General features: G+C 53.9%; 1 protein-coding gene and 1 long non-coding RNA gene across 11 annotated transcripts in view; one reads left to right on the top strand and one right to left on the bottom strand.

Moving 5' to 3' along the window:
* TSC1 (TSC complex subunit 1) overlaps positions 1-23,240 on the top strand; it is a 48,297-nt gene extending 25,057 nt beyond the window's left edge. For 8 of the 10 annotated variants that reach the window (XM_042914006.1, XM_042913996.1, XM_042914001.1 and 5 more), the window contains 16 exons: positions 232-305; positions 6,501-6,676; positions 7,381-7,496; positions 7,813-7,924; positions 8,410-8,528; positions 9,924-9,993; positions 10,641-10,745; positions 11,003-11,561; positions 12,588-12,631; positions 13,219-13,385; positions 14,256-14,438; positions 15,306-15,416; positions 16,344-16,466; positions 19,235-19,422; positions 19,504-19,665; positions 20,037-21,604. In XM_042914006.1, coding sequence (XP_042769940.1) covers positions 232-305; positions 6,501-6,676; positions 7,381-7,496; positions 7,813-7,924; positions 8,410-8,528; positions 9,924-9,993; positions 10,641-10,745; positions 11,003-11,561; positions 12,588-12,631; positions 13,219-13,385; positions 14,256-14,438; positions 15,306-15,416; positions 16,344-16,466; positions 19,235-19,422; positions 19,504-19,665; positions 20,037-20,550 — 2,823 coding nt within the window. In that variant the 3' untranslated portion in view covers positions 20,551-21,604. Of the gene's footprint in view, positions 1-231; positions 306-6,500; positions 6,677-7,380; positions 7,497-7,812; positions 7,925-8,409; positions 8,529-9,923; positions 9,994-10,640; positions 10,746-11,002; positions 11,562-12,587; positions 12,632-13,218; positions 13,386-14,255; positions 14,439-15,305; positions 15,417-16,343; positions 16,467-19,234; positions 19,423-19,503; positions 19,666-20,036; positions 21,605-21,963 lie in introns of those variants that run through there. The other 2 variants (XM_042914004.1, XM_042914005.1) reach the window with 2 other exon arrangements.
* Positions 23,241-24,981: 1,741 nt separating this feature from the next.
* On the bottom strand, positions 24,982-26,052 carry LOC122205548. Its single transcript, XR_006196131.1, has 2 exons — positions 25,735-26,052; positions 24,982-25,196 (listed from the first exon to the last, which is right to left on the bottom strand). It is a non-coding gene; the product is annotated as an uncharacterized LOC122205548 (long non-coding RNA).
* Positions 26,053-26,146: the final 94 nt, after the last annotated feature.

Below are 26,146 nucleotides of genomic sequence, written 5' to 3'. Positions count from 1 at the left end.
CGCTGACGTGCATTCTGCCTTTGTAGACCGGCCTGTCCCAACGAACGAACGTTTCCCAGGAACGGAAGCACCCCGTACATGGTGTTCTGGGAGTGGTGTGACGGGTCGGGTCCACCCAGGCTGTGGCGGCCGTCGGGGCCTCGTTCCTTTCTGTTGTCAAGTAATATTCCATTGTGTGGAGATAGCGCAGAGATTGAGCTTTTTGTAATTTGTCACCCCAAACTCTTCTAGCCGATGATGGAGCATGTGCGAATTCACCCGGAATTAGTGACTGGATCCAAGGACCACGAACTGGACCCTCGAAGGTATAGAAATGGAGCCGGCGACTCAGAATTTTGCAGCATCTCCCTGACAGGTTAATCATGTGATGTAGGCGATGTCCTAGATGGAGGTATTATTTGGAAACAGAGGCCCTTCTACTTAGGGAATCACAGTGTTTTGAAGGACTGGTACAGCTAAAACTTTGTATGAGTCTAAGACACATTCCTCGCAGGCAGAGAATAACTCTTTCCGCAGAGTGGAGGCAGGTGCGGTGCGGACAGCTGTCCTACAGAACCCCGGGAAGGCTCCCAGCTCGGTGGCGCCCGTGACCGTGTGAGGCAGGCCATGCGGTGTGTGGTTGAAAACAAGCGGGTTGTGGCAGGTGTGGACGTTGAGTTGTTAGACTCCGCCTGCGTGGAAGCAGGCCACTGCCGTCCTCCGTGGGACCCTGAGAAGTTTCCGGGTGTGCTCCCTGGAGAAATCGCACCTGGAGGCTTCCTCTTTGAGGATACCTGGCGTGGGGGAGGGCAGGGCCGAGTCCAGACTGAGAAGGGAAGGGAGTGACGTTCTCTGCGTGGATCCGTGAGAAGCTCAGCTCCTCCCCCAACTTTTCTCTGGCTCACGGCTCCCTCGGCCGAGGCTTGAACCCCTTTTGGGGAAACTGGTCCACAGATGCTGACATCTGGGGATCTCCCACTGCCCGGTCCTCTCACGGCGAACCTCACCCCGCAGGCCCTCTCTCTGCCACTCGGAGCCTCAGTCACCGTACAGCCACTTACTGTGTGTGAGAGATGCTGGCTGTGGAGAGGGAGACAGAGTGTGTGTGTAAAGTTTAACGCATCACGTGAATACCTGTGCGTGCAGCCACCGCCCGGCGTCCCAGATGAACATTCCCAGCCGTCTTTCTCCCTGTTCCCTGTCCCACTCGAGGGAGCCCACTGTTCTTGCTTTTATGTGGATCGTTCTTTCTTTTCTTTAGAGTTTGACCACATGTATTGTTGGGCTTTGGAAAGCTGATGAGGAGGCCAGGCCAGGCTAAGGAAAGGGCAGTCTTGTCACCATTAGATGAAGGTGTGCAGGAGACGCGAGGAAGAGCCCAGTGTCTGAGTGTCCACCCGGCTTCCCTCATTGAGACTTTAGCGGAGCCTCTGGAGGGGAAGCCGGTGGGCAAGGTCATTCCCGAATGAGTCCCGAGAACCCGGGCTCACCGGAGTCCGCGCATCTGGCAAGGCCCGTGGCGAGCCCGGCTCCTGGATGTGCTGCCGGAACCTGGCAGCGTGGCTCGGCTCACGGAGGCCCGCCTCCAGGAGCGGGTCAGAGCAGTGTCCTCCTGGGGGGCCGATCCAGGCAGAGAAGGGAGAGCGGGGCCTTGGTCAGTGCTGAATCAGGACCGACTAAGCACAGCGCATCCGGGCCGGGCTCGCCTGCACGCTGTGTCCCTCCATTAAGCAGATAGAGCGGTGGCAGCGGGGACGTGGCCGTCTGTCGCGCCTCGTGCACGGCTTCGTTCTGCCCCTCCCTGCCCTCCCCTGCGTCTCGTGGCTTTTTTCCCCGGTTTGCTCTTGTTTTCATGGAGCGCACCCTCTCGTGGCCTTGAGAGAAAGGAAGCAGCTGCCCGGCGGGATGCACACCTCTAGTCCTCGTCGTCCCGCACTCGGAGGGCGTCATTCCATCGCCACCCTGCCGCCAGTGTTGCTGTCGAAATCCAAAGCTGCTCTCACTCCTTGCCGGCTGTGTTGCTGTGTTCTTCTCCGCGGGAGCCTGGAGAGTCTTCTCCTTGCTCTCACGTTCTGGCACTTCCTGGTCAGAGTCTGTTCTCATTATTCAATCTGGAAACTCTTATCTTTAGTCTCTAGGAAACTCTCGTTCGTTATTTCGTGCTCGATCTCCTTGCCCCGTGGTGTCTGGCTGGCACTGTTGGTATGTGGATCGGGGCCTCAGAGAGTGGTTCTTTGCTTTTCTTTGCTCCCCTGTTTTCTTGTGTCTTTGCTCTTTGGCTCCTTCTAAAGGTTTCCTCGTTTTTAGCATTCAGTCCTGTCGCGGCTACGTTCCCATGCCTAGCGCCGTGTTTTGAACGTCTGAGAGCTTTTTACGGTTCTCCGAATGCTCCTCTTTACGGTAGCTGTTTTGGGTTTCAGGGCTACAGCCTTTCACGTCTTGGAGAAAGCTGAATGTTGTTTGTTCCCCGTGTAATCCATTGACTCCTGTTCTTTTGAAGTCTTCGAGGCTTTCTGCAAAGATCTGACAGTCTGCCTGCGTCTGGGTAAGGAGCCAGAGAGATCTGTTCGCAGGGTGGGGCTCACTGCCTCTGAGCTCCTGCATGTGTCACCCTGAGCATCGCTTGGAAATACTGACGTCAGTATCGAGTTTGCTGGTGGAGTTTTTGTGGAGAAGGGTCTTCTGATCTCTAGCCTGGGGAGGGGCTGGCTGCCACCGAGGAGAAGAGGCTGGTCGTGGGAGGGGCTGGTGGTCTCGACATCCAGAGTGGACACGCTCACTTAGTTCCCTTGTTTGAGTGGTATTCACACCCTCAACTCTTTCCGGAGTAGCTCAGTCCCGAAACCGTGTCTTATCCTTTCCAGAGAATAGCCCAGATTTCTGCTGCCCGGGAGCGTAGAGTCGGGGAGGGGACCTCGGGACTCTAACTGCCCCTCAAATAGTTTTCACCCTATCGTCCCGATGCTAACTGGCCTGTCTACCTGTGCTCCTCTCCAGTTCCAGAAGGACTTGATGTGTAAAAATTCTGTACCTTTTGAAGGATTCTGCAGGATGAGTCAGGTTGAGTTTTAGCTTTGAGACAGAGGGAGCTTAAGGCTCTGCTTTCATGGATTTGTGGCGTCGGTTACCTCTGGGCCGCCTGCCTTCCAGTTTCAGGAACCTGTCGTGCTGCTCTCTCTTCTCCCATTCTTCTCCTTCTCGTAGGTTTATATTAAGAAGAAACGAATCCCTACTGTAGGCTTGGTGGGTTTGGGAGGTTGTACAGTCGGAGGAGTATGTTCAGTCTAGGATATGAACTTGGAAGTCTCCCAGGCCAGTTTAGAGAGCCTTGCTCCCTTCGCGTAGGCAGGGGTCATCTGGCTTTTGGAGAAAGCTCTAACCCAGAAGACAAGAGACCAACCTAAAGAGAAAAAGGAACTAGAAAGGAACCGTGATAATACAGAGATGTCATAGCCACTGAGATGGGGCATTTGAACACATGGAGAGGTCAGAGTGCCACGGAGGGGAACGTTCAGAGACTGAGAAAGAGCGCTTGAAAATGAAAAATGAGAGCTACTACAGTAGATTCCTTGACAAAAGTCCTGGAAGATAGAGTTGAGAGTGTCTCAGAAAACAGAATCAAAGAATAGAGAGGAGGAGTATTCTGAGCAGAAAGATACTTAAAATAACCAGTCCAGGAAGTCTGACATCTCATAAAAAAAGAGTTTTAAAAAGAGAGGAGAAAACTTTTGTGGGGTAAGAAATTGTAAAAGACATAGTAGAAGAAAATCTCCAGACGGACACGCGTTTCCAGATTGAAGGGGCTCACCCGGCACCCGGCCGCAACCAGTGAGAAAGAATGCTCCCAAGTCTCAATGCTCATTGTGGTGAATTCAGGACACCAGGGACAAAACTTTTAGAGAGAGGAAACACCAAAATGCATCATAAGGATAAAGTCGGAATGGTGTTAGCTTCTGAGACTAATTGAGACGAAAGGGTTTTCCACTTAGAATTCTAGACCCAGCCAAACTGCCTGTCAAGCGTGATACTTTTAGCTATGCAAGGACTCCGGTTTACCTCCCACCTTCCCCTCCTCAGCTAACTACTGGAGCACGTGTCCCATCAAAAGGAGAGGAGAATCGGGGGAGACACAGGGTCCAGGAAATGAGGGGGCCTGACCTAGGGTCGTGGTCAAGGGAAGTCTTGGGATAACACTGCATTGCAGTGCTAAGAACAAGCGGTCTCAACTGACGTGGGAGAGACAGGGCTCCAGAAGGGAGCTATTTAGAGAGAGGGTAATAATTCTGGCAGATTATTTGCATATCGTTATGTAAAAATTACATTAGGCATTGTTTCAGAGCTGTTAGAGTAAATTTAGGAAGAATTATAATAGATACACAGAAGACTGAGGAAAAGAAACAGAAAAATCCAACCTCTGGGACAAACTAAATCGAACAGAAAGGGAAATCTCGTGTTACACTCTTCGGCTAGCGCGTAGTACTTACATAGTCATAATGATTGTCGAAAACCGATTTTGAGAATAAAGCAACACGTGATACACATCTATTGAGAGCATCAGGGAGGAGGGAAAAGGGTGTAGGGAAGTGGCCTACCTCGTCACCTACTGTCATAGGAAGTTAACAGATGATACGTGATCTGTACATCAGGAAATTGAGAGCTCAGAGCGTATTTAGAAATACGCAGGCAGGGTACCAGTTCGGCCGACAGAATTGGAAACAGCTGCCGAAGCGCTTGAGGGGCGTGGCATGGGAGGGGCCTTTTAATCCTACGAAGGCTTTTGCAACTACCGTGTTTGACCGAGGTAAGATGCCGTGGAGTACTTCTGTTTCATGTTCGCCCGCGAAAGAACAAAAGATGCCACAAAAACTGACACCCAACCGATGAGATTTTACTTCCCGGTTTCCGAGAGATTAAAGTATGGAGAGTCCCTTTAAGAATCGAGGAAAATACTGTGAGTGCACGTATTCGCGACGACGTCAGACATCTGAACGCATTCCTAGTGTGTTACGATTCTCACTTTCTTCTCTCAAATCGACGTTCCTACGTAAGCAGCCTGATCCTTGCTCTCACTCCGTCCCTTTGCCGGTCACGCTGAGAACACACCAGGCGGAGGCTGCTGCCCATACACACAGACACCACGGACAGCTAGCAACCGCGTAGACCAGACGTGTGGCAGTAACCTCGAACGGCTCTCCTCTTGGGGATGCTGCCTACGCCCTGGACTCTTGTTCTGTATTTGAGATCCCATTTTCAGCATCTCAGATTGAAGAACATTCTAGAACAGTTGTGGAGGAGGAGTAGATGTTTTGTTGGGGTAAACCCACGGAGTGCCCTTAGTGCTGGGCTGCTTTTCTGTAAAGTTGGGAACGTGAAAATGAGAGTCTTGCCGGATTGCTACTTACTTAGGAACCCGTATGGCGAAATTACGTGGTCTGAAAGGAAGTTTGTACTGGAGCAGGTGGATGCTGCATTCATCGTTAGGGCTTTGTAGAACATTTGGCAAATGTTGAACAGGTGGAAAGGGGAAAGACTATCACTCTTGACTTCAGTTCTTTTAGTTGGAATACTTCGTGTGGTCATCTCCATCACTTTGTGGGCATATCTCTGCGTAGTTTTGAATCCCTTCTTCATTTAAGCTCATACCCTGACCATCTTATGTCACTGAATCTTTGGAAACGTGATTTTTCCAATCAGCTTTAGGAAGGTGTAGTCTACATACACTAAGATTCGTCAATTTTGTTAAGTTCTGACAAAAGTCCGGTCACGATAACGAATGTTCCGTTGCCCGCAAGTTTCCTTCGTGTCCTTTGTGGTCGGTGTCCTTCCTGACTCTTGGCAGCCATTGACCTGCGGAAAGCATGCTTTTTCATGATGGTATGATCATTTTTCTTCTCTAGAATATGTCTCCGTGGTTTGACTTTGGGTTATTTCTTTTTTTCTTTCTGCCCTATAAGCTGTGCTGGGTATCGTCCGTCCTGATGTGTGTCGATTTCTGTAAGCTAAAGCCTAGAGGTGTAACTGTGGATCACGTGACAGGAATCTTTGGACGATCTTAAACACGTTCTCGTGGGCGTTCTCTGGGTTTGAGTCTTTCTGTGGCGTCTTTCCGGTCTAGCGATGGATTAGAACTCCCCAGCCTTCGATTAGTGACCTCGAATCGACCTCTGCTCCCTGGCAGTTTCCAAGTCTCCCTGTTCTTCGATGCCCTCTGTTCTGAGGGAGATTTCCCCCTAGCGACTGCTCTGTGTAGTTCTCTTTTGAGGCTCTTTCTAGTCTTGTGTTGATGACGTTTTGGTTTCAGATTCGTTTCTGATAATCGGATGTCACCATTTTAAATAGGGAGGCCTTAGGTCTGATTCTTAGCGTGCCAGTACCGTTTACTCTTTGGGCTGGCATGCTTCAGCCTCGTCCTTGGCCAGTCCTAGCTCTGTGCCCGGCCCCAAGTTAGCATTCTTAAGCCTTTGGTTGTTTGAGAAAATGGATTACACCTTGCATTTCTTAACTTGTGTTGCCTTCTCCAGGTGGAAGAGATTAGAAACGCACGATGTTGTGATAGAGTGTGCCAAAATCTCTCTGGACCCCACAGAAGCCTCGTATGAAGACGGCGACTCTGTGTCCCCCCAGGTGTCAGCACACTTTCCTCATCGTGCGGCCGATGTGGCCGCCAGCCCTTACGTCGACACGCAGAATAGCTGTGGTGAGAGTGACTTCGGTTCTTACTGCTCTATAGCTTTGTCTCTGGAGAACACCGTTGATTTTTGTCAACTTCATTGTCTCTTCCCGGAGTAAGACTTCACTTCAGCTCCTAGGAACGGTTTCCCAAATATTTAAAATTAGAATTCGCCTCCAGTTTCTCCTGATTAATTCCTCTGTCCCACTTAATTTAGAGTCCCGCATCCTCGATCTCCTGTATCTCCCACCCGACAGTTTGCCAGCAGACTCGGGAGTGGGTTTTTAACACGTTTCCGAAAAGGAAAAATACTCGGCTTCTAGGCGGGGAGTCTTTCTACATTCATTACAGGCAGTTGTAGTGAGGCCCTGCGGGCTGTAGCACTGACCCAGTTCCAGTGAGTCTGGACGACATAGAATTGGTTTCTAGAAAAGGTGGGCTTATCCATAGGCAGTACCCATTACGGGTATCATCCCGGCTGTGCTTTCTCAAGGCTGTGCTTTCTCCCCGCTGACGCTTCCTTGGACATTAGCCCTTACTGAACTTTATTTCCAAAGAGCATTTAAAGAGCCGTGCAGACGTTACTTCGTCCCTGGTGCCTTGGGAGTCCCCTTAGTTTTTTTTTTAAATGTGCATATCATCTAATGGTTTAAAGTGCCGTAATTTTTTTCTTTTCCAGAATAATCTAAAGTCACACACTAACCTGCTGTGCTCTTGCCCTTTCATTGTAGGGAGTGCTACCTCGACCCCTTATTCCAGCTCTCGGCTGACATTGTTAAATACGCCCGGGCAGCCACCTCAGACTCTGAGTCCCCCATCAACACGGCTGTTGGCTGAGCCGCCACAAGTATGGTGTTAAAGAGCGCGCCTGCTCGCTTCTCTCCTTGCTGGGGAAGTTGCCCATTTGGGTCGGGCTTTAGCATGTGGTTGGGAAAATCTGACGCTGCTCATTTTAGGACTGGTTTTCAAGGATGCGTGGTATTAGGGCAGTTAGTTACTGTTGCCACTTGGGTTTCTCTTGGAGTCTAGATTTACAGAACGCGTCTTGTCTCACAGTAGAGCCTTAATAAGATGCCTGTTTCCGTTTCGTCTTGGATAGACTAAGGCTTGGGGATGGCCTGGTGCTCATTTCTCATTGCTGACGTGCCTTATTAACTTCCCAGGCTACTCTCTGGAGCCCATCTATGGTTTGTGGTATGACCACTCCTCCAACTTCTCCTGGAAACGTCCCACCTGACCTGTCACACCCTTACAGTAAAGTCTTTGGTACAACTGGTACGTGTGTCTGGGGCTGGACTCGGTTGCTTGGTCTGGGCCTGCTGGGTAGGGCAAGGAACTGTCTCCTAGGTCTGATGGTGAGTTTGGGCTGCTGACAGTTGTAAACCTGTTTTTGTTTTGTTTTGTTGTTTGAGAGAGAGAGAGAGGGCGCAAGTGAGCGAGAGGCGGGGAGGGAGGAGAGTTGGGGTGCAGAGAGAAAAAACGAGGGCTCACCTGGTGTGGGGCTCAAACTCGAGAACCATGAGACCACAACCCGAGCCGAAGTCAGACACTTAACCGATTGAGCCACCCAGGTGCCCCAGTAAACCTGTTTTGGATGCTTGATGCGAACCTTGGGGCTTTAAGAACATAGAAGGTGGACCAAAACAACAACTCTAGATCCCTAGAAAGTTAAGTCTGGCGGCTTTCTTTACAGTCCGGTTGGAAAAAATTCAGAGTTTTCTAATAGGCTTAGTGATGGTGTGTGTGTCGTCTGTGAACAGGTGGAAAAGGGACTCCTCTGGGAACCCCAGCAACTTCTCCTCCTCCAGCCCCACTCTGCCACCCGGACGACTACGTTCACCCATCCGTCCTGCAGGCCACGGCCACGCCCCCCAGGAAGGTACGCTCGCGCTCGCCTGCGGTACCCTCCTGCTCTGCCCTCCTGACCCGGTCGGCGTTTGCTCTCGAGTGCGGTATGGTGGGCGGGAACAGCCGGCCCCTGGCACACATCAGGGCGGGCACCAAACCGTCCGGGGGCACGGCCTCCTTCTTCCTTAACGTGTTTCTTCAGTTTAAGGGGGGGAAGATAAAAAACCAAAAACACCAGTACCTTAAGAGTCTCTATAGAAAGCAATAAAAGTGATTAATTTTATGACATCGCGACCCTTGAGACCATGCACGTTTACGATTCTCTTTGATAAAACACAAGCTACTTCGTGGGCACTGGTGCCGTTACTTGAGTTGGTGCTGGACCGGCTGCGTTTTTCATGGAGCACCGGTTTAATCTGAAGGAACGGTTGACAGACAGACAGACTGCGGTTATGCAGACCTGAGTAGGAGACAGGCCATTGCTTACGTGACCAGCTGAGCCTGTCACTTCAAAATAGTCGATGGACAGTCTTTGTTGCCAGTGATAAAATTCACCTCTCGGGCGAGGTCAGGATACAAAACGGCTGCTCTCTGCTACCATGATCTGGATGGTGTCCCCGAGACTTTTGTGATGAGACTGGAAAGTCCTGGGGATCTTGGGGAATAATTGAGTTTTCGATGTCGCGTGGTGAATATTTGCACGTTGGGGACCTCTGCGCCATGTGGCGAGCCAGCGCCTTTCGAATGTTTCCGTGCGTGGCGTTACCAGAGGCGGCGGACGTAGAGGTGTGTTCGGGGTACAGAGCAGGCCAGTGGATTCGAACGCAGGACGAAGGGCAGGTGCCACGGCTTCGGAGTCCACGCTGCACCTAAGTTCACGGAATGACTCCGTCAGGTCTCGGTGTGATAGGAAAGATTAAGTCTTTGCGTGGCTGCTTAACACGGGGCCTAGCGGCGTCGCCAGGGTAGCGCGGGGCAGGGCTACAGGGAGAGGCAGGGCGGGAATCTGCCGTCCAGCCAGGAGAGCTGGCAACACGGAGGACACTTCAGTCTTCTCACTCGAGTTCTTACTGTTTTGTGTTGGGAGCTATAGTTGAGTTTCATAGAAGGTTATGTCGTTCGTGTTTACACGTAGTGGGTTTGTTCTTTTTAAGTGAATTAGTAAGTATTTAAAAAACTTGTTGTTTTGATTTCTAATACGGTTGCCTATCAATAGATAGAACCCCATAAAGGAAAAGCTCACGGAACTCTCAGTTCTTAAGACTCTAAAGGCATCCTGGTACCAAACACTTTGAGAACCACTGAGCTAAACTTTAAACTTCTTTATAACTTGTTAGCGCTTTAGCGTTTTAGGGTATTTCTCTTACATAAGAGAACACGTATGCAGTTTCCTGCCTTGTCATGTAAATGATGCCTGTCTTTTTAGGAAGAGAGAACAGATTCAGCAAGGCCCTGTCTACACAGACAACACCATCTTCCGAATGACAGAGGATTAGGTAAGGTCTCTGGGTAACACTAGGCGTTGCTTGTCTCCTCTTGGGTTAGATGTGGAAACAAGAAAATTCTGGAACACCACAAACGCTGAAGCCCAGAGATAATGAAACATAATCAGTTCTAAAAACCAATCTGATAATAACATCCAAAAAAGTGCTTTTAAGCTATTGTGGTGGAGTGCCTGTGTTTTGCACTGGTCAGACGGTTTTATCTGTTCCCTGAGACCTTAGAATAGAGGATTTTAGGGACGCCCGGGGGCCGCTCAGTGAAGCATCTGACTCTTGGTTTCGACTTGGGTCATGATCTCACAGTTCGTGAGTCTGAGCCCCTCGTCGGGCTCTGCACTGACAGTGCAGGGCTTGCTTGGGATTCTTGCCCTCTCTGTCTGCCCCTCCCCTGCTTGCTCTCAAAATAAATAAAACTATAAAAAAAAAAAAGATTTGATTTTCTGTGGGATTAATCTTCCATACCTTTAATCAGACCCTTGATTATAGCTTTCTGGAGTAGCTCCAGGGAGAGCCGCCCCGCGCACTCCTCCGTGCACTCGGCAGGACGAGTCGTGATGGCGTCTTCTGCAGTGGAACAGCTTTGCGGTTGTGGGGGTTACCAGTGTGTTTTTTTGACTCGCGCTGTCTTTGTTTCTCTTTAGAAGAGCTACCTGGCAGCAAAGGTTCTGTCACTCTCAGTGACCTTCCAGGGTTTCTAGGGGACCTGGCCTCGGAAGAAGATAGTGTTGAAAAAGATAAAGAAGAAGGTGAGGTGTGGGATTCTGGGCCCGGACGGGATCGCCACTCGATGACAAAGCGCTCATTGTGCCCTAAAACCGGGATTTAGTGTCGACGCTCCCAGGCTTGCTGGGCTTTTCTTCTCCAGGGGGTAGAAGATGGGAGTCTCATTCTGGGTCTTACGTGTCGCTCTGGGTGGCACTCGGCATCACACAGCCCCCACGGCCCGGCCTCGCCCAGATGGCCCGTTTACAGTGGCGCCTCCTGTCTCCCTCCCTCCTCTCAGCGGCAATATCTAAAGAGCTCTCCGAGATCACCACAGCTGACGCCGAGCTCCTGGTTCCTCGAGGAGGCTTCGACTCTCCCTTCTACCGGGACAGTCTCCCGGGCTGCCCTCGGAAGACCCATTCGGCCGCCTCCGTTGCGCACGGCACCAGTGTGAACCCTGAGCCTTTAAACTCCTCCCTGGACAAGCTTGGGCCTGACGCACCAAAGCAAGCCTTTACTCCCATAGATCTGCCCTGTGGAGGCACCAGCGAGAGCCCTGCCGGGAACAGGGAGCGCCAGGCGTCGCTGGAGACCAACATCCTCACTCCCAGCCCTTGTAAAATCCCGCCTCAGAGGGGCGTGGGCCTTGGAAGTGGGCGGCCTCCCCCTTACGAGCATCTTTTTGAGGTGGCATTGCCAAAGACCGCCCATCACTTCGTCGGCAAGAAGACCAAGGAACTGTTAAAGAAAGCGAAAGGAAACGCGGAGGAAGACCATGCGCCCTCTACCTCCCCAGTGGAAATACTGGATAGACTGATACAGCAGGGAGCGGACGCACACAGCAAGGAGCTGAACAGGTAAGGCCCCGGCCCGTTCTCTTCCCTTTCAATGTCCGGTTTCATCAGAAAATACAGGCAGTCAGGGACGGACACGGGACTCGTTCCCCGTGCTCATGGAGGCAGCTGGCTCCCCCGTGTCTGTCAGTGCCCTTCCAGTCTGGCACCTCTGCGTGTGCGGGACCGTGTCGCGTCCACACGCACCTGACCGCGGCGGTCCCGGGGCCGCCGACCCTGCCGCCGTACCGTGACGAAGCTCAGACACATTCACGGCTGCTCCGAAAATCGGAGGATGAGGTTGTGGTATTCAGGTGGCACAGGGAGGTTTGTCCCAGCGTTTCCTTATCTAGCTGTAGATTGTTCTTTCTGTTTTGGTGGCATAGCTCCTTGGAGGGAAGGTAAAGTCGGCAGCATTTCAGTGTGAGGCTGGGGTGGCCTGCCCCCTCCTCCACACCCGCACTCACACGTAGGGTTTCTTAGACGAATCCTGTCCAAGCCGCTGTTCCAACCCTTCATTTATTACCCTTTGCACCGGTTAGCTAGGGAGGGGGTAAGGGAATCCCCAATCCAGAGCCTGAATCCTCTGCTGTTGCTAAACAGGGTCTCTAATATAATAACCTCAGGTAGAATTTGACAAGAGATTTCCCTTTTTGAATGAGATGTGGTGTAACACGCTCAGGTAAATTACCTACTTTCTCCTTAAACTTGGCTACTTGCCCGTGTAGTGCAGTGCAGAGGGTTGAAATAGCCGGCAGTGTGTTTGATCACTCCGTCGCCTTGGAGAGCCGAGCAGAGGCCGGCCTGAGCGCGCACCGAGCGAGGGCCCCTCCACCCTGGAGACTGGGTCCTGCTTGGTGTGGGCGCCGGCCCTGCATCCGATGTATGCTGCTGCCTTGAACTCCCCACGGCCCTGGCTATTGGAACTTTCTTATCCCTCTGATGCTTTGACCGCAAGGAAGGGCTCTAGCCTTGCTGCGCTGAAAGGCCCGGAGGAGGTTTCCCAGGCGAGCTCGGTAACTTTGTTTCACCCCAAACCTTTCTTCCTAGGTTGTCTTTACCCAGCAAGTCTGTCGACTGGACCCACTTTGGAGGTAAAGTTGTTACTTGAGCCCCAAACCCAGCCCGTGTGGGTCCTGTGTGCTTGCCGCCTTTTCTGTCCCTGGAGGAGGCATGCGCTGTGGGAACGGGTGTCCCCTTTGCTACGGCTCCAGCTGGCATAGCTGCTCGGCCTCTAGCGTGTCAGGTGTTGGGAAGCCAGCATTTCCTACTTTTGACAAGTGGCACATGGCAAGTGCCTGTGAGTAGGAGTGCCGAACGTGCAGCCCTCCTGCCGGGCTTCCCTCGAAAAGACCCCAGGGAGGCCAGTGGTACCAGAGACGTGCCTGGGGGAGAGCACGACAGGGCAGGGAAGAGAGGAGCCTTGAGTAACGGTGTGGGAAAGTCCCCGGGAGTCCTCCCGCATCGGTCCCTCTTGTGTTCCTTCAAAGCGGAGATGGGTAGTGAGTCGTCTTCCCCTTCTAACGAATGGCTGTTGCCGAGACCCACGTGGTCGTGTGCAAAAGGAGTGCTGACCTGTTTCTCGAAGAATTGCGTTTCTTGGGCTAGCAGCCACGGGAGGGTCTCGATCGAACCTTCTGTAAAAGGCATCTCTGCCACCCTCCCTCTGCTTTAAAATCAGGCTCTCCTCCCTCAGATGAGATCCGCACCCTCCGTAACCAGTTGCTTTTACTGCACAACCAGCTGCTCTATGAGCGTTTTAAGAGGCAGCAGCACGCTCTCCGGAACAGGCGACTCCTCCGTCGGGTGACCAGGGCGGCAGCTCTGGAGGAGCACAACGCCGCCATGGTGAGCATCCGGGGGAGGGGGGGTTGGGGCGGCGGCTCGGCCGAGGCTGCGTGTGGTCTCGTGTCAGCACGACGGTCTGCAAACAGCCGCGGCTGCGTCGAGGCCCGGGGGTTCAGGCCTAGCTGTGCTCCCCGTGGGGCCAGGGGCCGCCGCTCGGTCTCCGAGGCCGAGACGTGACCGGCCGGATCTCCGAATTGGCTTGCCGCCCTCGGACACCGTGGGACAAGGGACCTGTTTGTTTGTGCGTAATTGGCTGTGATGACAACAGGGCCAAAGGATCATTTTGTTTCTCCAAATATGAAACCGGCTCTCCTAAAGCTGTTCTATGGCAAAAATCTCGTAGCACAGTTGAGAAGCCAGTTGGACCTGGAGGCTGAGCCGTGGCTCTACCACTTACCACCTTAGGAAAGTGGTGAAGCCTCTCGGAGCCTCTGTTAGCCGTTCTGTAAAATGGGAATGAGAACAGCAGCACTTGCCTTTTAAAACGTAAAGAAGTCACGTGACTGCTTGTGCGGTGCCTGGGTGGGTAGTCGGTAAACGTTCCTCATTTTTAGTGACCTTAATTGATAGCGTGTATGAGAGGTCTTACACCAGAGCTGATGGTTAGGGCTTTTGAAGGTACTGGGGGCAGTCGGCCCCTGAGAAAATTTCTTCTGGCATCTTGTGATCCGTTTGCTACTGTGAAATTGGTTAACCCTTGACCTCGAGCCACGCTGGACAGTTGTCAGCTGGCGGACGCTGGGCCCGGGGTTCCCGTGGCAGGGTGGCACGTGGCCGTCTGCGTGAGACATCCGCGGTATGCCTCGTCCTCGAGCCTCACCGCCCACGGTGGCAGACGGCTAAAATGATCACATCCTTGGTCCCCGTCAGAAAGACCAGCTGAAGTTACAAGAGAAGGACATCCAGATATGGAAGGTCAGTCTGCAGAAGGAACAAGCCAGAAACAGTCAGCTGCAGGAGCAGCGAGACACGATGGTGACCCAGCTCCACAGCCAGATCAGACAGCTGCAGCACGACCGAGAGGAGTTCTACAACCAGAGCCAGGAGCTGCAGGTGCGGGCGGCCGCCGGGCGGGGGCAGCCGAGGGAGGGCGCCAGGGCGCCTTGTCCGTCGCAGCCAGCACGCGGGCTCTTGTCTCCGACGCCACCGGGCGCGGGTTTCGCGTCAGGCAGGGCTTCCCAGCTCTCTCGGTTCCTACAAGCCTCCCTTGGCGTTTGGGGAACTTCCCTGGCGTTCCGCAGCCAAGGGAGACACCTGACGGTTCTGCTCGTTGAGCAGATCTTGAGCGACTTAGTATTTACGTCCTGATGACGCAGTCACTGTTTGAAAATCACACACGTGAATTTACATTTTTTTAAATTTCGTTTTTAAATGTCCACAATAATTGACCAGTGCCGTGCCTGCCCGTCTGGCACCGCGTGGAGTCTCAGATCTTGGAATCACATTGGAGACCGGCGCCCTCATTTCCTGTTTCACGCTGGTTTTCACAGGGCGATTTTTATCCCCGCAAACACCCGAACCCTGCTTTGCAAAGATATGACATCATCCCCAGGGACTAGCGAGCACATCTGATCCTGAAACCCTGACCTGCCTCCGGGGCGTAGTGCGCACGGTGACCGACAGATGTCACTGCGTTTCCCTCAAACACTCACAGTCTCCTCATGGCGCCGCTGTGAGTTTGCTCTGCAGCCCCACGGCTCTGCGGTGCAGAGTCCGGGGTCCAAGATCTTTTCGTTCTTTTGCCAAACCAATCAGGAACTCCAGAAATGAACCGTAGCTGAATTTTTGAAACTAAGAAACTAAATCCCGATGGCCCGAGAAGAGTAGAGCAGTAGAGAACCTGGGCTTTCCCGCTTGTCTGTGGGCCGGTGCCGTGGCCCGCGGGTTCTGTGTAACTTCGTGGCCCGTCTCTTTGGGCAGACAAAGCTGGAGGACTGCAGGAACATGATCGCAGAGCTGCGTCTGGAGTTGAAGAAGGCCAACAGTAAGGTGTGCCATACCGAGCTGCTGCTCAGTCAGGTCTCCCAGAAGGTAAGAAACGGGGCGGGCGGGGTCTGTTCTCACACAGCTTGCTGGCGCGCTTCCTTCCGATGGGGCCTGTGCGCCGGCGGCCGGGGTTCCCCCCAGGGTTGGCCTCCCGGCTCCACCCCCCCAGAGGACGCTGGGCAATGTGTGGAGGCGTTTTTGGTGCTACCGACACCGAGCGGGCAGGGGCCTGGTGCTGCTAAACCCCTTCCAGTGCGCAAGACGGTCTCCGCAGCACATCTGTCTGGCCTGAGCCGAGTGGGCGGGGTGGGGGGGAAGGGGGGCAGAGAGCGAGGGAGACGCAGAATCTGAAGCGGGCTCCGGGCTCCGAGCTCCGAGCTCCGAGCCGTCAGCGCGGAGCCCGACACGGGGCTCGAACTCCTCAACTGCGAGCTCGTGACCCGAGCTGAAGTCGGACGCTCGACCAACTGAACCCCCCCCCCCCCCCCCAGGCGCTCCGGAACTCTTATTTTTAAGTCCTCGTTTACATAAACTTGAAAAGTTGGTTCGCAGAGATTTCTTGAGCTAGGATCCCTCCCTTGTTGGGATTCACTGCACCGTGTAGAGATCGCTTATGAAGGAAATAAGTGAGTTTTCCTGGGCTTTGACCCTGGACAGCGTGTCCCTGCGGTGACTGTCGTACGCACGCCTGTCCTCCCCGGGCATCTTGTGGGTGGCCGCTCTGATGACGTGCATCTGGGCTGGGTCCCCTTTGCGCAGCACGGTTTCGAAGTGCTCTTCTGCCCATTTTCGTTGCCCTCGGACGCCCTCCTCCCCGCCGGCCGTCCTGTGAGGGGATTTGAAGCCGAGGGAGCGGTTATCGTGCCCGGGCCCCGAGGTCGCGCGCTCCTGGCTGGGTGCTCTCTGGTGCCCACTGGCCTGCGTGGCGTCGCGGGGTCTTTCACTTTGCGTGTTTCTGTGCTGTGGTCGCAGCTCTCGAACAGCGAGTCGGTCCAGCAGCAGATGGAGTTCTTGAACAGGCAGCTGCTGGTCCTCGGGGAGGTCAACGAGCTGTATCTGGAGCAGCTGCAGAACAAGCACTCGGACACCACAGAGGTAGGCCCGGGGCGGGGGCGGGGCTCGCAGGACGCGGCGGTACAGATGTTCCCCGAGGGCCCGCTCAGCGTTCTTGGCGGCCGGCCTGCCGGGGTGAGCGTCCTTGGCCGTCGCACGAGCTGATGGCCCCCAGCTGGCTCGCCGCGAGACTGAGTCAGGCGCCAGCGAAAGCGGCTCGTGGGAGTGGGCACACGGTGGCCGGCAGGGTCTCTCTCCCGCCCGTGCCCGCCCCGAGAGACGGAGGGAGAGAGACGAGGAAAGGACGGGGAGCCGCTTCTGTTGAACAGAACTCTCAGGACTGGGGGCACGTGCCAGTGTACGTAACTCTTCTTCCTTTCGACGTTGGGTTTAATTTCAGCAGATCGTGGTTCGGTTCTGGCAACGAGGCCGCATCGGGATGATCTTACGTTAATTAGCGACTCACCCGCGGTGTCGAGGCGGAAGTTTTGTGTCCCTTTCTAAATAGCCTCGGGTAATGTTAGCGAACGAGTTGGGAATGAGTTGGAATGGAATTTTAATGGTAAATGTTCAGATGCTTCCTGTCACTAACTTCTCCATCACACACAGGCTTTCTTTTCAGGATTTCTCGGGTTTGTGCTTTGTAAAGCATCTTTCTGGGCCAAATGTACAGAGTAGGCTTAGGAGCAGAGAGAGGTAATTTTCCTAATAGAGTTACTCCTTATTCCTCAGCTCCTCTCAGCTATCAGGCTCAGACTCCCTTTAGTAGGACGTTTAAGTGTGGAACTTTCTCTAGAAACCAGCCACCAGTCATTCTGGAAGTCTAAGGGGTTTGGAAAAGACAGAGGGGAGACAGACCTCAGGACAGGAGAGCCCCGAACATCCTTATTACTCATTCGCATTCCTGACGCCCCCGAGAGTGCCGCTGGGCTGGCCTCTGTGCTGCTGTCCTTCGGCTGGAAGGCTTGTACTCTTGGGGCCCCGAGCAGGCCACCTGGCCTCTTTGGGCTCCGTTTCATCGTCCCTGAAATGGACGTGCTGACCCTGACTTGTAGCAGTCAGGATGCCTGCCGCCGCTGTAAGCAGTAACAACAAGAGGGACCAAATTGGCTTAACGATAAGGAGTTGCATTGTTTATTTCGCTTGACAAGAAGTCCCAAAGCAGGTGAGTCCTGGGTTGGTCAAGTCAGCAATTTAGGGACAGCATCAAAGAGCTCAGTTCTGGGGTGCCTGGCTGGCTCAGCTGGTGGAGCATGTGACTCTTGATCTCGGGGTTGTGAGTTCGAGCCCCAGGTTGGATGTAGAGATTACTTAAAAGCAAGAAACCATAAAAACAAAACCCAGTTCTTTCCGTCTCCGGCACTACCTGACCCATCGCGGCACCCTCGTCCTTGGACTCACTGTGGTGGTGGTTGCAAGGCGTGAGCTGCGGGTGCAGTGGTCACAGGTAGACCCCACGACGTCCCACGGAAGAGGAGAGGACACTTCCGGCGGGTCTCACACCAGACGTCCCACCCTTGTTATCAGCCAGGGTTGTGTCGTGTGTGCCCATCCTTAGCTCAGCCGTTGCCTTGAACCTGCCAGGATTTGCCCTTGGGCCTGGAGTCAGGCTTTCTGCTGTTCAGTCAAGTGGGGGAGGCAGGGTGGGTGGGTATCTGAGAGGTTGGGCATGGCTGGTAGGTGTTGGTGTAGCACGTCACGGGATGATCGGGAAGGTTAGTGGAAGCACGCGGATGTTCTGAGTTCCGTACTTTGATTCTCCATAAAGAACTGCTGTCATTTAGGTCAGAGGTCTGATTTGTTCACCTAACGTGAGCAAGTCTGGAGCCCTTGGGCACAGCCAGCATGGCCATGTGATCTGGCGCCCAGTTCTGAGCTTAAATCTGTGGCGTTTCACGCCAAGAAAACATTCACCGTTATTCTTTGAGGCCCACCTCCACGGAAGCTCTTTGCCTTGTTCCTTATGGTGTATCTTTTTGAGAAAAACAAATCTATGTAAGTTATATATGTATCTTTCCACAGTAAAAACACACAAGGCAAATATAACACATGCTTGTTAGAAGAGTGTTCTTTCTGTGTCTTTTCTGAGCGTGAGTGTGCACTTGTCCTGGGTTCAGCTGGTTTAGTCTGTCAGCAGGCCGGCCATCTGCCCGGCGGGATCGCCAAACCTTATGGGGCACCTGATCTGCCGGTGCCGTGTTGCCTGAGCAACCTGCCAGGCCGGGTCATGCCCGCCAGCTTTCCCTTCGTCAGGGTGAGGGGAAAAGAAACAAACCAACCAACAAACAAAAAAAGACTCGCGACACCAGTATGTTGAAACTATAACTGAACATTGGCCTAGTTTCGTTTGATGCTTGTGAGTGTCAGTGTTTACATAGTTGATCCTATTCGCATGGCTTTATAGTTTGCTTTTTAAAGATCCTTTTACTGATGTGTAAACTGTAAGTTTATTAAAAACTTATGAAATGGGCTTTAACTCACTTAACTGTTTTCCTGACATTTGACTTAACGGTGCTTCCAGTGTTTTGCCCTTCTCAGTATGCTGAGATGATTCCTTTTGTGCCCAAATGTCTGTTTGTGGTTCAGATGATTTCCTCAGGGGTAGATTTGTAGGAAGGGGTATTAGATTAATACTTACTGCCGGCTTACTTTCCAAAAAGTTGTACTAATTGAGATTTCCACCAGGACTGGCCCAGAGTGCCTTCTCAGTGCTTATCGCCTTGATTTTCCAACATGGACGTGGCATGTTCGTTTTCTAAAAAGACTAACTCCAGTCGCGCCCCCCCCCCCCCCCCCGCTTTTTTTTTTAGGAAGTGGAAATGATGAAAGCTGCATATCGGAAAGAATTAGAAAAAAACAGAAGCCATGTCCTCCAGCAGAATCAGAGGCTCGACACCTCTCAGAAACGGATTTTGGAACTGGAATCTCACCTGGCCAAGAAAGACCACCTTCTTTTGGAACAGAAGAAATATTTAGAGGATGTCAAACTGCAGGCCAGGTAACTCCCACGGGGGAAGGTTTCTGCAGTGATGTGTGCGTTATGCAAAGCTTCCTATATTTGGGGCCGTCTGTGTTTCAGAGGACAGCTGCAGGCGGCAGAGAGCAGGTATGAGGCTCAGAAGAGGATCAGCCAGGTGTTTGAGTTGGAGATCTTAGATTTGTACGGCAGGTTGGAGAAGGACAGCCTCCTGAAGAAACTTGAAGAAGAAAACGCAGAAGCGGCAGAAGCGGCAGAAGAAAGGTAAGAACAGAGGTGGCGCCAGCGGCCTGTGCCTCGGCCGCGTCAGCAGCAGAACAGGGCCCGTGTCGTGGGGCGTAAAGAGCCGTCCCCCTGGATCCGGCGGGGCTGTGGCACTTCGGTTTCCTTTTGCTCACGGCTCCCAGCTGTCTCTGTGCGTCCCTGTCCTTGCCCCTGGATCGCTGGATGTGGTCACAGAAGTGCTCACATGTGCGATCTCCTCTGCTGTCCCTCGTCGTGACTCGGTTTCCCTCGTTGAGACCTCACGCTCGGGCTCTCCATTCTGAAGCGCCGCCTTCAGTGTCCGCGTGCGTGCCTCTGGAACACAGACGCTGCCAACACCACCCCTTTCGTCCTCCCCGGCTTTCTTACAGGCTTGCCTGTTGTAAGGACGGCTGCTCGGATTCTGTAACAGGGCACAACGAAGAGGCACCTGGCCACAACGGCGAGACCAAGCCCCCCAGGCCCGCCGGCCTGCGGGGCGGCGGTGGAAGCAGAGGGGGCGGCAGCGGCGAGCTCTCGACCCCGGAGAAGCCCCCCGGCCAGAGGGCGGGCCCGTTCGGCAGTCGGTGGGAGACGACCACGGGAGAGCCCGCCACCAGCATCCCGACCACCGTCGGCTCCCTTCCCAGTTCGAAAAGCTTCCTGGGCAGGAAGGCGCGAGAGTTATTTCGTAATAAGAGCGAGAGCCAGTGTGACGAGGACAGCGTGACCATCAGTAGCCTTTCTGAAACGCTAAAGACAGAACCGGGCCAAGACCCGGGTGCGGAAGGCAAGGCCCCCCCGAGCCTAGACGGCCCGCACCCCTCGCCCCCGACCCCGGACAGTGTTGGACAGCTGCACATCATGGACTACAACGAGACTCATCATGAACACAGCGAAGGATGACGGTCAATCAGTGTTAACTCGCAGACTGCTGGCGTGGAACAGGAGGTGTGAATGCACGTTCCCAGGCCTCCCCATTTCCAGGGTCTGGGTGGCTGGCTCACGCCGTGGAAATGGGCTGGGGTTCCTTTTCACAGTTGACTGAATGCAGAACGGTTTTTGGATCTGGCATTGAAATGCCTCTTAACTTTCCCCTCGACCCGCTCCCCGCCCTTTCTTTTACCCAGTAGTGTGGGCTAATCCGAGGGTCAATGTGGGCTAATCCGAGGGCCAGTCCGTGCTCCTCAGTGGCTTCACTTTCTGCCTCCCCCGCAGTGGTTGCGCCCTTTGAACGTGTGCAATATGAGGCCAAATTTAATCTTTGAGTCTAACACACCACTCTGTCCTTTCCCGAAACTCAGAGAATGGGTTGGCTCTCCGTTAGCCCAGGTCACTGGTGGTGTTGCAGGTAAGTCTGGTTTTGTCCCTTTCCACGAGGATGTGGCTCGCGAAGCTGGTCACCTTCACGTGGAAGCTTTTTTACGTGAGACTTTTTCCCTGCTTTTGGTTCTGAAGTTCAGCATCTAAAGCAGCAGATCTAGCCAAACAAAGGTTTATTCACCCTTAATGTTCTGTTGGCGGTTCTGATAAGCTTCCTAGAAAGTTGTGTGTGAACAAATGTCTGTTGTTAGAGAAGTCCATAGCTGGCCCCGTGGAGCCCGTCCCCCTCTCTGGGAATGTCTGTCCCTCCTTCCCCGCTACCTCTTATTTATTTGGCGTTTGTTCGAAAGCTGCGACTGCTCAACCAGGCTGCCGTGGGGTGGTAAAACCGTTCTCTGCAGGAGGGGAGGCGGGTGGTGGCTCGAGCCATTGCCCGAGAAGCTCTTGGGGACCAGGAGCTGCCCCTCGGACGGGGCTGTGCCAGCTGAGCCTCGTGGTTCAACCCCTCCATCCATCTGCCTCTCTCCCTTTGTGTTCTTGTGAGTCCCTCGTTCGTGCCTGCTTCTCGGTGATGCCGCGGCGGAAGGGCTCTGAAGGCCCAGAGTTTCTTTAACGTTCAAATGACCATTGCTTCTCAGGCTGGTGGAGCTGCCTTGCCGTTACGTGTTCTAGACCACCAAAAAGGTAACAGCTTTCTCACACCAGCCTAGCTTTCCGGGGCCGACTCTCCGGGGAGCACGCTGCTGTGCCCCCTCCCCTCCCCCCCGCTCCACGTCAGTAATGGCAAAGTGTTTTAGGGCCACGTCCTGGCGAGTGTTGACAAAGGCCCACGCGTGCTTGGGGGAGACGCCCCCAGCCCGGCACCTGAACTCAACAGAGGCTCCCGAGGTAACTTCTGGAAGCCCAAGAGCTGTTGCTTTAGTGTCCCAGCTGAGGCCAGTAGAGACTCATAGGAAAGAGCCAATGAACCTGGGTTTTCTCTTTTTATTCTCTTAGTTAAAAGTATACGAGGGCTCAGCCACGAAGAGGGAAAAGACGGACTGTAATGGTACGAAATCTTACTGCATCCAGAAGCTTCCAGCACGTGAGGGTAAAAGTCTTTTTTTTTTTTTTTTTTTTGTAAAGCATTGCAGTAAATATTCTAGCAGCCTGACCAGAGGGGGCTAGGTAACGAGAGACTCTGTGTCACCACGACGGCACAGGTGCAGGGGCCTCCTCAGGACAGGATCTTCAGGTGTGACCGGTTCCCAGCCCAGGAGAGGCTGTGTGCCCGACTGTGCTCAGCCCCACTCGGTCCCACAGTTGCCGCTGGATGTCCCTTGTGGACTGTTTATTAACCCCACACGTTTAATTCAGCTTCATCCAAAGGAAAGCTTAAAACCGAATACATCCTATTTCCTAGTTCCTTTTTAGAAAAAGAAAGCACGAACAAATTCAGAAAGGAAAAAAAATGTTACAGGATAAGTACTGAAAGCAGGTCAAAATGCTCACCCTCCCCCAGCCCAAGAGGCCCGTGCCACGAAACAGAGACACCGGGCGCTTCGATCAAAGCCCTTTCCCTGATTAACTGGTAACGGCAGAGGCCAATGTAAAGAAAGAAAGAACATCCTTAAAAAGGGGGCAGATTGTAAAAATACAGGGAAGGAGGCGGCAGGGTGGCGAGGGGGCTCTCCGCGGGCCGGTCTCCGTGCCCAGGGCCCTCAGCACCTGCCTGCAACCCAGCCGTCGGCCCAAGGAGCTGCACTCCACTTCCTTTGGGTTCTAGGAGGCCGTGTGTCTCACTCAGCTAGGGCGGGGGGCGGGCGAGGCCTGGAGGCACGTTGAAGTTACCCGTCTTCCAAATGGAGGCTCGCATGTTGCAGAGGACTCGAGTCAACATAAGATTTGGTTTAGTTTTGAAAATGATAAACTCGCCAGGAATCAACAGGTCACTTGATCGTGCTGCCGCGAGTCTTTCTGAGGATAGGAAGGTGATGATAGAGGAACACCAGAGAGAGAATTCAGGCCCGGGAACCGGTGGGGCAGATGTCTCGGAATGATTACTGTCAGGGCCGGAGCATGTCTTCACACCGTCTGAGCAGCCTTCTGTCGCACACAGCAGGGCTGGGCGGCCCCAGAGCTTGCCCACCTCGAAGCCCTTTGGCCCGTGTGTGTAACCTACTCTGCTCCCCGCCCGACACTAACTGGGGTCGGCACAGGCCCTGAGGAGGCCAGAGTCTGCTTCTTGGGCAGCATGAATTTTGTTTTAAAAAGGAGCACTACAGTATCATTCGTGGGGCGGGGGGGGGGGGGGGGGGGGGGGGGAGTGGCAGCGTGGTCTCCATAGAGAAAACGTGGTCCTGAATCTGCCACGGGACATGAGCACGTGGACCTCTCTCAGAGCTTTTAGGGATTTTTAAAAAGCTTTTGACGGGGTTCTGCCGTGCAGCCTGTAAACTTGGTTAGCATAGCACCGGAAGACAGATCTATCCAGGAGTCAGAAAACAAAGGTAGGAGACAAAGGTCGTTTCTTGGGGCAAGAGGTTTTTAAAGGTTTCCTCGCGGATGAGTGCTAGGACCGGCCTCGTGCGGCGGGCGGACGTGACCTTGCTCGCTTTGCCAGCTGAGGGTTCTTTGGAGGCCCTGTGCGTGCAGAGAGAAAGGACCGGTAAGCTCCCGCGTGAGCCGCGGCAGCGGACCGTGTGCAGGGGAGAGGGCGCGGCTCTCCCGGGCAGGTAGACTGGACGCCGCGGATGCTGGAACAGAGCCCACTGTGCCGCCGGCCGGCCGGCCTGGAGGGCAGCGCCCCGGGGGGCAGAATCCCAACGGCGGACCAAACCCCGGACCCTGCTCCGTCCCCATTTGCCCCAGCCCGTGTAGCTTCCGGTGTTTTTGTCACAAAAGGCCAGGGTCTCACAGTCGTGTAGAAGGGGGCGACTAGGACAGTGGGGCGACGGGTCCCTGTGAGCCGGGCCGCAGGGGTTCAGGCTCGCCGAATAAAACGTTGGGCGTTTCTGCGGAGAGCATCTAGCATGTGCTGTGACTAGCCAGCAGGAGTTTTTACCAAATACTAGAACCTACCGCTCGAAGCCACAAGATGACCGTTCTTTTGACGGAAAGCACTGGGAGGTGGGCAGAAGCGAGGGCAGGTTATGGAGGGTGTGGGCAGAGGGCAGGCTTGGTCCAGAAGCACAGTCGAGGTGGAGGGCCACCCGCCCTGGGATGTTCGGGGACAGGCCAGCCCCTCTTCGGAGTGCTCCCCGGAGAAGCCCCACCCCACCCAGAGCACGTCTCGTGCGGGGAAGAGAGCGGGCTCGTGGAACGGCCCCCACCAGCACACCTCCTCTGCTGCCCTTTCACTCTCGAGGCACACGCTCGAAACTGACCGGCAGCGAGTGCCAGGACGTGTCTCTGGAGCATGTCCGAGTACCTGTTTACGCGCCACCCCCCGCCCCAGCTCTGTACCGTGAGCCCTCCCCTCCCCACTGCACCGGATGGCGCTTTTCTCTGAGGCAAAGAGCCAGTTTAGGTCGGGGCCCGGCCCTGAGGCTGCTGCTGTGACCCTTGTTCCCAGTGTCCCCGTCCGTGACTCTGTGACATGTGCGGGGAGAGCGGGGTATCTGTGTTTTCCCCGCCGTCTACGGTCTGTACAAGCTCACCTGAGGGAAGAGTGGCTGTAGCTACATCAGAGGCCTGTGCCCGTGACCGCTTTTGGCCTTGAAACCAATGAATGAAGGCAGAGGAGCTCTCTGCCCCCTTCCCTTCCCGTTGCTACCAAATGGTCCACTCTCTGGGATACGTAGACTAGTTGAAGCATTGGAACAGATCTTTTAGAGGAGACCCCGGAGAGTTTGAGCCCCCCTCCCTTCCCCCACCTTGCTACAGTGTTTGGACAGGAGGGTACGCGCTGCTCTGTGCAGCAGAAACTTCTGCTTATCAAGAGGCGGCCGGGCATTTTGCACTAGAAAGAATCAGTGATCACTTTTCAGAAGACTTCTGCGGACCATAAGCATATTACGGAGGAACAGATTTTGCTAAGACGTAATCTAGTTTTATAACTCAATCATGGATCAACCACATGTGGCTAACTTGCAGTTTAAAGGGGTCCCCATCAGTGGAAAAAAAAGTTTTTTTAATTGATTGCTTTTAGTTAAATTTGAGAAAGTCCTCTCTCGTCAAAAGGTTTAAACCTTCCCGCCTCGATCTTAAAAGCATGTCAAACAATCCACGTCAGATGCCATAAACATGAGCTGCAAGAGAAAATGGTACAATCTTAGTGAATGGGAGTTGGAATCAAAAGGGTTTGCTGTCCTTCTTAGGATGTTCTAAAATGTCAAGGCAGTTGCTTGTGTTTAACTGTGAACAAATAAAAATCTATTGTTTTGCACTACTCTGCTGTGTTGACGTGAAGTGACCCGTACTGGCCTCGGAGGGGCTCCTAGGCGGAGTTGGGACCCACCCAAAGATGCAGAAGCCTCAGGTCTGGCTTGGTTGGTTACCCCGAGCGGCTGGAGGAGGTGCTGTCAGACCCTTTTTGTTCTAGAAAGTTACCTGGCACACAACCACGGATCCTACTTAATCCGCCTCACGTTCCCGCCTGCCCCCAAAGAGTGGCCCGGTGCCGTGGGAGACGTGATCGGAGCCCTCTCCCCCGAGACCCGCTGGGCCGGACGGCCTGCCGGGCCCGCGCTGCTGTCCCCTCTTGCGCTCGGAGCGTGCTTGCCGCCCTAAGGGGTTGGCTGGCCGTCGGGTTGAGCCCAGGTGGCACCGAGATCACGGAGAGCTTACCAACCCTGAGCCTTGCCGTTGTGTTCTGTGAGCGTGTCAAGGAAACAGTGCAGCTGGCGGCCGCCATGATGTCACCAGGTGTTTGGAAGAAGGCAGGAAACCACCTGAAACAATTGTTAGATGCAGCCTCGCCTCACCGTCCCTTCCCTGGAACATACGTTTCCAGCTGTCCCTGGAAATGGGTACGCTCTGACCATTTTAACGACGGAAGCGGCTCCTTTGAGATAAAGACTGGGAGGTGGCAGCTTTTAATTTTGTCGCAGAACCCTGATACCTATTCGGGTTCTCGTCCCAGTGCGTTCTAACTAACTACGGGAGTTACCGCGCTGGTGTCGGGGGGGGGGGGGGGGGGGGGGCTGTGGCTTCAACCTCCTGAGAGCGGACTCCCGTCTCTAGCGGTTGCTCTTTGCTG

The sequence above is a fragment of the Panthera leo genome, chromosome D4 (genome assembly GCF_018350215.1).
Source record: "Panthera leo isolate Ple1 chromosome D4, P.leo_Ple1_pat1.1, whole genome shotgun sequence".
Taxonomy (NCBI): Eukaryota; Metazoa; Chordata; class Mammalia; order Carnivora; family Felidae; genus Panthera; species Panthera leo.
Note: the sequence above shows the minus strand (reverse complement) of the source record. Positions and strands in the feature narration are given on the sequence as shown.